The 11,523-nt window shown below is 43.1% G+C and overlaps 1 protein-coding gene across 1 annotated transcript; it reads right to left on the minus strand.

Moving 5' to 3' along the window:
- Positions 1 to 9,313: 9,313 nt before the first annotated feature.
- Positions 9,314 to 10,346, minus strand: LOC136495581 (pre-mRNA-splicing factor cwc22-like). The gene is made up of 3 exons (XM_066491473.1): positions 10,107 to 10,346; positions 9,577 to 9,999; positions 9,314 to 9,493 (listed from the first exon to the last, which is right to left on the minus strand). Exons 1-3 carry the CDS (start codon positions 10,344 to 10,346, stop codon positions 9,314 to 9,316), a joined length of 843 nt encoding a protein of 280 aa, XP_066347570.1.
- Between the last annotated feature and the right edge of the window lie 1,177 nt (positions 10,347 to 11,523).

Raw genomic sequence — 11,523 nt, forward strand, 5'->3', positions numbered from 1 at the left:
GACTGTCATGTAGATTGTCCGCCGAAGGTTGATGAGATTGTTGATATATTATCGGCTTTGGCCATATAATATTTAATAAATTAAATAAAACTCGATGTTACGTAATATTAAGTGCTGTATAGTTTAATATCGTACGGGCTTTTAACTGAACGTTAATTAGCTTATTTGATTGAAAATTATTCATCTTAATTGAGAAGCTGAGAAAATGATAAAGAAGTACCACACGGGCGCGCGCCGCTGCGCGCACGGAGTAGCGGGAGAGCAGTTGCCTCCAGAACCCTCGTCCGCCTGCGAACCTTGCACGCGATGTGCAGCGATTAGGTTTTTGAGGAGCGATTCCGTAACTGCTCGTCCGACGTCTTTTTCTTGGTGATCGCTCGCGGAACCTGTCTTCTTTCTTGTGATCGATCGTGGAACCATCTTCTTTCTAGTAACTGTTCGTTGATGATCGATCGCGGAACCCATCTTCTTCCTAGTAACCATTCATGGGACGACACTGCGAACACCTTCCTGCATCGACTGTGGTCCACGATTTCGAGCAACGCACTATGTCGACTAGTTCAAAAGGAGCCTCTGATGCCCTCGGCATGGGACTCTCCGCTGGGTACGATCTTAACTCTGTAATTACCGCACTTTGCGTTCTTACTATATCGATATGTATGTCATACTTGGATGTTGTAGCATTTGTTAGTGATATACACATGCACATATATGTCGTCACAAACCTGCTGATGTTTTATTTTTAGATTAAATTGGCCATAAAAATGCCTAATTATCTAACAATCTAAAAATCTAATTTTAGACAATTTTCTATTAGTGGTTTTACTGGTGCTTTGAAGCCGAATAATTTTGATGGTAAGAATTTTATGATATGGCGTGCCAAGATAGTGTTGTGGTTGACTACTATGAATTGCTATCACGCCGCACAGGGGAAGCCTGAACAATTTACTCCTGAGGAGGAGCAAAAGTTCTTGGCTGCCGATAATCTGTTTCGAGGCACCGTGATTAGTGCACTTCATCCTAAGTATGAGAAAAACTACATATCTTGCACATCAGACAAAGAGTTATTCGATGCTCTTGAGACAAAGTTTGGAGTTTCTGATGCTGGTAGTGAGCTGTACCTTATGGAGCAGCTGCATGACTACAAAATGGTTGAAAACCGTTCTGTAGTGGAACAGGCTCATGAGATACAGGCGCTAGCAAAGAAACTATAATATTTTTCATGTCTGTTGCCCGACAAGTTTGTGGTCAGCGGCATAATCGCTAAGTTGCCACCTTCTTGGAGGGATTTTGCTACTTCTCTAAAACACAAGAGACAAGAGTTTAGCGCGGCTGAGCTTATTAGATCTCTTGATGTTGAGGAGAGGGCGAGACTAAAAGATAACCGTAGAAAAGGAGTTGAGTCTTCCACTACCAATATGGTGTAGAAGAAAAATTCATTTGTATCCCATAATAAAAAGAAGAAGAACATGCAAGAGAACAACAATACAAAGTCTAAGCAAATTGCCCAGTATAAGAAGAAAAACAACAAGAAATATAGATGTGGCTTTGTTTGCGGAAATGATGAGCATTGGTCAAGTGCATGCCCAGACCACAAATATAAGCAAGAAAAGAAATCAGCAAACGTGGTGATTAGCGAGACTAGAAGAGGAACATTTGGGTATGGTAATTCTTTACCTTTTATTCTTTCAGTTTGTCTTTCACCTGGGTGGTGGATGGATAGCGGTGCTAATATTTATGTGTGTGCTGATGTTTCTTTGTTTACTTCTGTAACACCTCGGGTGTTTAAATACTAAAACCTGCCATGTCATATGTATTGCACCTCATTTTAGTGTTTGTAAAAATTTTAATATGCATATATTAAAACAAGTTTACATTTATGGATATGTGTTGACTTATATGGTTTGAATCAAGTTCAAAATCTTTGTACTGCTTTGAAATTTTCGAAAACCCTGATTTTCAGTGTTTAAATTCTACCCTGAAAACCTAATTCAAAATCTAAGCACATTTTGGGGTTGAGCCTAAAAGTAAAAGTGTAGAGCTTGTCTAGTTGTACAAAGTTTGTTTTTGGAGTTTTCAAAGTTGTTATATAAATTTTGAAATAATTTGAAAAGGCGAAATATACTTAAAGTGTCCCCTTTTGATTTTAAACTTGCATTTTAAAATGTAGGCATAATTTGGGTATGGTTATTAAAGCAAAGTTGTAGAACTTAGAATTTGGAACAACTTTTATTTTTGGAGATTTTTGAGTTACTATACAAATTTGGGAGTAATTTGAAGAAATTAGACGAATGGTAATTCGGTAATTAGTTGGAATAGTACCAGCGAGCAGCTGTCACCGCCGGCGACCTTCTTCGATGTTCCAGTCACGCCCGTGGCCTTCTCCGGCTTCGCGCTGGCATGAGCAAGCTGCTGCGTGTCATCTCCTCACTTCCCGGCCGCTCTACAAAGCTTGTGCCATCGCCGTTCTTCTCTTTTCCTCTCCTCTGTTTTTCCCGACGCCACCGCCATAGCTTCGTCGAGCTCGCGCCGTTGCCGTAGCGCCGTTCCAGTCGCAGCAAAGCCGTCATAGCTCCGCTTGCTCCTTGCGTACCCAGCTAACCCACCCTTGTAGCTTGACTTCGCCAAGAAATGTCGCTCGGTGCCTTTCTTCCTCGCGGCCGGCAGCGTCACCGGTGATCCCGCTTCACCGTGGCCGGAGCTCTATGGTGAGCCTCTGTCCTTGCGAAGTGTTGTTCCATTTTCTCCATGTTGCCATGGTGCTTTGTGCCTCGTTGCTTGATCATTTCGTCCACCGCAGCCACCGGAACATCGCCGTCGACGATAGCCTGCTTCGTCGTGTCTGCTCTGCTCATTGACCCGCCTTTCTGTTGCTCCTCCGGCTCGGCCTTCGACTCCAACGTGATCGGGGTGAGCTCCTAGTGCTTCCTGGACCATTCAATTAACCACTACCGGCCTTATTTCACCGGCATAGCGTAGCCGCACCGTCATGGCCGCCATGGCCGGCGTCAAGCTCGAACCTCGCCGTGATTAGTCTAGTTAGTGGCACCAATCGACACGCTGTGATGTGGGGAACGTGGTAGTGCATTGGCCATGGCCGAAGATCTCATCGGCGGCGAGTTATTGACCGTCAGACCACGGTCGTCGCTGTTGAACGCGGGAGGTAGACGCTGACATGTGGGACCCCCGTTGTCAGCGACTCTATGTTTGAAAATGGATTTTTCTATTTTGCAGAATTGAATGAATAGTACTATGATTTGTTATTTTTTTATAGAATTATTTAGAGCTCCAAAAATTATGAAAAGTTTTGTGTGACCTCTCTGTGATGTAAACTATTTAGGAAAAATATTAAATATTAATTTTTAGTACATTTTGAATGTTATAAAAATTGCTCTAATTAATTAATAAATGAGCTTCCATGATTTTTCTAGACTGTATTATTTATCCAAAAATTATGACAATTGTTTTTCCACTTAGTTATTATGTGATAAGCCTTCATAAAAATTTTGAGCTCATTTGGAGAAAGATGATTTATTTCATAATTTTGAATTAAATAATTAATTTATAAAAGCAAATAGTAAACCTTAATGATTTAGGTTTTTGTTTGAATTTTGAATTGAGTGACGACTGGTTACTTATGTGATCATGAGATATGAGCATGTGGAGTAATAAATCTAGACCGGGCGGACTCGGTGTATGGGAGCCACAAGACATGGAGGTCTTGTGAGCGGGTTCTTTCCGCCTTTGTTGACTAAGACACGTCCGTGGTTGAATTGCATGAGGTGAGACTTTGTAGTACCGATCACATACTCCGATAAGCCTTAACTTGGCTATTCTATTACGAGAATAGCTATTCACGCACTAGGAGTGGAGAGATGGTGAGAATAGCGTGTACCCACGTGGCAATGGGCTGGATTGGTGGAGTACTGTATTCTCGAGTGGCGCGGACCTATTCTTGTTTTAGAGGATCCGAGGGTGGGTTGGTATATGTTGGTTGGGGACCTACATCTGTCGTGTGGTTGGAAATCCCTAGCTGGGCTATAATCAGTTTGAATCATCGTTGCTCCTCGGTTATGGAGACTCAACTCACTATTCATCATCGTAGTTAATAAATGAAACTTGAGGAAGTTTTGAGAAAGAGTTTGATATGAAGTTCATGATCTCATTACGGATCATGGCAGATTCATATATGGTCTTTATGAAGAATTAAATGTTGAATGAATCTTTTTAAAGAGTTTTTACGCAAATGAACTTTGAGTCTTGCTAAAGCCCTACCTTAAACCCCCGAGCCTGCATTCTTAAGTATACTCCATTTATATTTCGGTTAAGTCTCGTTGAGTACTTTTGTACTCAGGGTTCATTAACCCTTGTTGCAGGTGAGCCTCATGGGTAGGTCTGTCTTGGACCGTGCTGCATGACTGTTGTTCAGGTCGATGATGATAAGTAAATGTGTGATATATTAAATGTTAATTATGCCACTCCACTACTATGGTTTGTAATAATAATTGTACTTAGTTTGTGAAACAATTATTTTATAAATTAAGTTATTGTAAGACTTCCGCTATTTTACTCTGATGTAGATATTTGAATAGATGTTGTAATATTGCAATGACTCTGTAATGGGATCCTGCTCGGAAAATCGTGGATGATTCGGGGTTCACTGGGGACACCCGACAGTCTTCTTAAGTTACCAAGAACATATGCATAGTCGTCAGAGGTCATTGGACAGTGACAGGTGCATGTGGACCCTATAATTTAGAAGGTTCTGCCATAACTTCCTATCAGGTCGGCAGGACTGGAGCTTTGCTCATGGGAAATGGTTCTCATGCGCATGTTCTTGGTGCTGGTACGGTCGTTCTAAAGTTTATTTTGGGAAAGACGGTGCTATTAAAGAATGTACAACATGTCCCCTCCATCTAGAAGAATCTTATTAGTGGTTCTCAAATGTGTCACGATGGCTTTAAGATTGTACTTGAGTCCAATAAGTGCGTTGTGTCGAGACATAGAACATTTGTTGAAAAATGTTATGATTGTGGAGGCTTGTTCCGCTTATCTTTGCTTGATGATGTGTGTAATAAAGTAGTGAACAATGTTAATATTTTGGATGAGTCGAATATATGGCATTCACGACTTTGTCACATTAATTTTGGTTGTCTCACGTGGCTTGCAAATCTGAATTTAATCCCAAAATTTAACTTAGTCAAAGATTCTAAGTGTCAGATGTGTATGCAATCGAAGCAACCATGCAAGCCTCATAAGGCTACTAAGGTGAGAAACTTAGCACCATTAGAACTCATTCATTCTGATTTATGCGAAATGAATGGCGAATTGACTAAAGGCGGTAAACGATACTTCATGACATTTATAGATGATTGTACTAGATTTTGCTACATGTATTTATTGAAAACTAAAGATGAAGCGTTGTATTATTTTAAAGTCTATAAAGCTGAGGTAGAAAATCAACTTGAGAAGAAAATCAAATATTTGCGGTCCGATCATGGGGGAGAATATTTCTCAAATGAATTTTCTGAGTTTTGCGCAGTGCATGGAATTATTCATGAGAGGACGCCACCATACTCACCACAGTCCAATGGGATTGCAGAGAGAAAGAACCATATTCTAACTGATTTGGTTAATGCCATGTTAGAGACTACGGGACTATCTAAGGAATGGTGGGGTGATGCAATATTGACAGTGTGTCATGTCCTGAATAGGGTGCCCACAAAAAATAAAGAAATTACACCATTCTAGTAATGGGAGAAGAAGAGATTAAATCTCTTTTACCTTCGAACTTGGGGTTGTTTGGCAAAGGTGAATGTGCCAATAAATAAAAAGCGAAAGTTTAGACCAAAGACCATTGATTATGTTTTTCTTAGTTATGCTATTCACAGCATGGGTTATAGATTTTTAGTTATAAATTCTAGTGTGCCTGAGATGGCTGTTGATATAATCATGGAATCTAGAGACGCTATATTTTTTAGAATGAATTTCCTATGAAAAATACACCTAGCACGACTAGTCATGAATTTATAATTTTCTATGAGCGTGAAAATTTTACTCCGATAGAACAAATTGAGGAACACTATATGCAAAATCCTGAGGATGACACTACAGTCACTAAATGTAAGAGACAGAGGACTACAAAGTCTTTTGGTAATGACTATATTGTGTACCTTGTGGATGACACAACCATTGAAGAGGTATATTCCTTTCTTGATACTAACTTGTGGAAGAAAGCAGTATGAAGTGAGATGGATTCCATTATGTCTAATGGAACTTGGAAAATAGTGGATCGTCCTTATGGGTGCAAGCCTATAGGATGCAAATGGGTGTTCAAGAAAAAAGCTTAGGCCTGATGGTACTATCGAGAGGTACAAGGCAAGACTTGTGGCCAAGGGTTATACTCAAAAGGAAGGTGAGGACTTCTTTGATATTTATTCACCGGTTACCCGATTGACTACAATTCGAGTTTTGCTTTCTCTGGCTGCCTTCTATGGTCTTATCATTTATCAAATGGACGTTAAAAATCAAATGGACGTTAAGACAACTATCCTAAATGGAGAGTTAGAGGAGGAGATCTATATGGAACAGTTGGATGGGTTTGTAGCAAATAGTAAAAAAGATAAGGTGTGTAAATTATTAAAGTCATTATATGGCCTAAAACAAGCTCCTAAGCAGTGGCATGAGAAGTTCGACAGAACTTTAACATCTGCTGGCTTTGTTATGAATGAAGCTGACAAATGTGTGTACTATCGGTATGGTGGGGGTGAAGGAGTTATTATGTGGCTTATATGTTGATGACATACTGATCTTTGGATCCAGTGTCAAAGTGATTGAGGAGGTGAAGGAATTTTTATCTAATAATTTTGAAATAAAAGATTTGGGAGAGGCTGATGTTATTCTTAATATCAAGCTTCTGAGAGAAGGTGATGGTGGAGTAACTCTGTTACAATCCCACTATATGGAAAAGGTGCTGAGTCACTTTGGATTTAGTGACCGTTGACCTATTCCTACACCTTATGACCCTAGTGTGCTATTGAGGAAAAAACAGAGAATAGCAAGGAATCAGTTGAGATATTCCTAGATCATTGGTTCGCTCATGTATCTTGCTAGTGCAACAAGTCCTGATATCTCATTTGTTGTGTGCAAGCTAAGCTGGTTTGTGTCAAACTTAGGAGATGATCACTAGCGTGCTCTTGAGAGAGTGATGCGCTATCTAAAAGGTAATATGAGCTATGGTATTCGTTATAGCGGACACCCGAAGGTGTTGGAAGGCTATTGTGATGCCAACTGGATCTCTGATGCTGATGAGCTTTATGCCACAAGTGGATATGTGTTTTCGTTTGGAGGTGATGCTGTTTCCTAGAAGTCTTGCAAGCAAACTATCTTAACTAAGTCTACAATAGAAGCAGAACTCACAGCATTAGGCACCGCTGGCTCTGAGACCGAGTGGCTTCGTGATCTCGTTATGAATTTACCGGTTGTTGAAAACCCCATACCAGTTATTTTTATAAACTGTGATAACTAGACTGTGATTACGAAGGTTAACAGTTCTAAGGATAATATGAAGTCCACAAGGCATATTAAGGGATGACTAAAATCTATCAAAAAATTGAGAAACTTCGGAGTAATAGCGTTGGACTATGTTCATACGTCTAACAATCTGGCAGATAAATTCATTAAGGGTCTATCACACAATGTGATAGAAAGTGCATTGAGAGAGATGGGTTTGAGACCCACATGAAATTTACTATAGTGCTAACCTGTTCTATATGACCGGAGATCCTGTGAAGTAGGATGGTGAAACAAGCTAGTAGTAAATTATGAGAAAAGATCCTTAGTAAGACTCATTTCTGATATATATCTTTCCTTTCTGTAAGGTAGGTTGGTTTTTACCTTAATGTGTTCCAAGTGGTATGCTAAAGCAAAGATGTTGTCCTACAGAACATCTTTTGAGGAACACACCTATATGAGTCAGACTGCTGGTCACAGTTTATGAGATTTGGGTGATCTCTAAATACTCATGAAAGGCACTGGAGTATGACTTATATGCTTCAAACAGAGGGAATGCCTTTTGCAGCCTAGTATCAACTAAAGACTTTAGTGATATTCACCTCACACAAAGCTGTTAATTCAAGGCTTAGTCCATTATTCAGTTGTGATTGAGTGAAAATATTGCTCTAGATGGATGTTCAAATTAACAGTCTCTATCGAAACATTGATATATAAAAAAATATGGTTCTGAGACTATTTTGTTACAACCCTAGAGTTTAGTAGGGATTGTTGGATATATTATGGGCTTGGCCCGTATAATATTTAATAAATCAAATAAAACTCTATGGTACGTAACATTAAGCGTTGTATAGTTTAATATTGTACGAGTTTTTGACTGAACGTTAACTCGGCTTATTTGGTTGAAAATTATCTATCTTAATTGAGAAGCTAAGAAAAAGACAAATGAGTGCTACACGCGCGCGCGCCGTCGCCGCCGTCGCCAGCCAGGCCGAACCGGGCCGTGGGCGTGGGCATGGGCGCAGGCCGGGCCGAGGCCGTGGCCAGGCAGGCGGACGGCGAGCAAGCGGGCGGGTATGGCCAGGTTTTGCCACTTAATCCACAAAATCACGGGTGTTTTTCTCCTTTATGGTGGAGGCGAACTGATTGCGTCAGTTACCGTCTCTTCGTGTCTCTGTCTCCTGGGATCCTCCGCTGTCTTTCTCCCTTCCCATCACAGCCATAAATCTGAAGTCCTCCATCAGTCCAGTTCTTCTGCTTCGCTTCCGAGAGACCATATCTCAGCCGCCCTTTGGCTTTTCCGTCACAGCCTCAGTCCAATAGCGGAAGAGCAGATGCCTCCGGAACCCTCGTCCGCCTATGAACCTTGCACGGAGTGTGCGGCGATTAGGTTTTTAGGGAGCGATTCCGCGACTGCTCATCCGACGTCTTCTTCCTGGTGATCGCTCGTGGAACCTGTCTTCTTTCTGGTGATCGATCGTGGAACCCGTCTTCTTCCTGGGGACCGTTCATGGGACTGTACTGCGAACACCTTCCTGTATCAACTGTGGTCCACGACTTCAAGCAACACACTATGTCGACTATTGCGAATGGAACCTCCGATGCCTTCGGCATGAGACCATCCGCTGGGTACAATCTTAACTCTGTGATTACCGCACTTTACATTCTTACTGTATCGATCTGTATATCATACTTGCATACTGTAGTGTTTGTTAGTGATATACTCATGCATATATATATCGTCATAAATCTATTGTTATTTTATTTCTTGATTAAATTGACCATAAAAATACCTAATTATCTAACAGAGATCGGTGTCGGTCTGGTCGCGGACGACGACCGGCGGCTGATCCGTTTCTGACTCCTCACCAGCTGACTCGTCGTCGTCGCTGTCGGTTTCTTCGTCGTCAGGAGAAGAAGATTGAATCTTGAAGTCTCCGAGGATAGTTCTCTTGAGGTCCTCGTATGCCGCCTCGTCTTGCTCGAAGGAAGGGCTTGACTCAACACGTCAAGATGGAACTCCGGATCGAGCTCATCATCGATGAGCTCTATCTGATGCGTCACCTGGTCGTCCGGCTCGATTAGATCCAGCTCCGGCTGGACGGGAGGGTGACCCCGGAGCTGCGCCTTCCGGATGGCGAAGAGATCCTCGATCAAGAACTCGACGCGCTTGTCAACATCGCCGTCGTGGAGGATGCTCCTTAGGCATAGGCAGTCCAACACGGCGTGTAGCCCCCTCGGGCACGACTCTTGGAGCGCGGCGCCGCAGTGGGTGACGAGGCCGATGGCGACCTCAACGCTGCCGTCGGTGGGGCGGTCGAGCAGGAGCGCGAGCAGGTCGCGCGGGACGCCCTGGTTGACGAGGTGCGCGACGAACGTGGCCGCGGCGGCGAGCCAGTGCGTGTCCCCCGCGGCGTGGGCGAGCCTGGCGTTGGCGACGGCTGCCAGCGCCGCGAAGACCGGCGTGAAGGAAGCCGGGCAGGCCGCCTGGGAACGGAGGAGCGCGCGGCAGAGAAGGCCACGCCCGCGGACCAGGTTCTTGGACAGGAGCTCCGGCGCCACGTGGCGGATGTTGGCCGAGGTTGCCTGTTGACTAGCCCTGTGATGCTCCTCCGCAGCACGTCCCAGCTGCGGCGCTCGTAGCCGGACTCGTCGTCGGCGTCGTCGGTGGTGGCGCGGTACGGAGGGACGTAGATGCCGCCGCCGTCGCAGCGCTTGCTTGGCGGGGCAGCCGTCGTGTGTCCCACTTCCACCTCGCCCGTCCGCGGGCGCTTGCGGTTGCGGCTCGCGTCGCTTCTGGTTGGCATCATATCTGCCCGGCCGGTTCTTGCCATCACACAGAGATGGAGATGGATTGAAGCCTCGCTGCTTGCTTCCGTATATATTTATACAGGCGCGCCGCGCGGGTAAGTCGGTGAGATCATGGAGGGAGGGGGGAAATTGCAGTCTCCTAGTCGGTCACGAGATGCACGGCCGTTTCGGATGGCATCACCGACTTGGCGTTCAACCAAGCCCCCGCCCCTCGATCTGGCTCTGATCTCCACACTCCACTCGGACACCGGACATTGCCTGAGCCGCCATGGATCTACGTCGAGTCACCGACCCACACAACCAGGCGCAGTCGCCAGGGGCATCTCCGTGGTCCCACCTCGAGCACCGCCCCTTAATGCCACAACGTTCTCGATTTTAAGTTGCATGGTCTGGCGGGCAAGATGAGCATACTTAGTTGGAGGATCAATGTAGTTTTACGTTATTGCTCTACTCAGCTCTGCTTACCACAATTCAGCAAGGTTCTAAGCAGCCCGTCATTGCACCGACATAACCTTTTAGAGAAATGTTGTTAAAATATTGCTAATTGTTCTTGTTTTATAGCCAAGGATGTTTTAGCTATGCTAAACACCACAATTTGATTCAACCGCGAACTTCTTTTAAGCGCCGCTAATTCTAAATTGGGGAAAATATTCAACTTTCTTTTACTCTAGACGACTATAATATATACCTCACCATTGTGCCCTTTACTTAATAATTGATGAAATGGATACAAGACAATTACTTTGCTTATTGTTGAAAGTTAAATGAATATAAAATGGAAGCTGATCGATTGAATGATTATGAAATAATGGACCATTTAGACATGTTCTTATTTCCATTTTTATAGCTAGTATAATTAATAAATTTTCATATTTTCTATAAACTTACTAATGAAACAGCTTTTACATATTTTTATAGCTTCTGGATATCCGATACTTGAAACCTTGTAATTTAGGCTTTGATCCTAAGAAAATTATGCCTCATCTTGCTGCAGTGGTAATGGCAGTATATACAGTTTGAACATACATTGATCAAATTTCATCCAAAAATATCAGCGTTTCTCTTGAGCATGGTGCTTTGAGCCTTTAATTCTCGAATTCATAGTCGTTTTAACTCAACAGCTTACAGTTTTTTCATAGCACATAACTCAAAGTAGCTCTTACATAGCTCACAGCTCACAACAACATTTTACAGCTCACC

This window comes from Miscanthus floridulus, chromosome 12 (genome assembly GCF_019320115.1).
Source record: "Miscanthus floridulus cultivar M001 chromosome 12, ASM1932011v1, whole genome shotgun sequence".
In the NCBI taxonomy this organism is placed as follows: Eukaryota; Viridiplantae; Streptophyta; class Magnoliopsida; order Poales; family Poaceae; genus Miscanthus; species Miscanthus floridulus.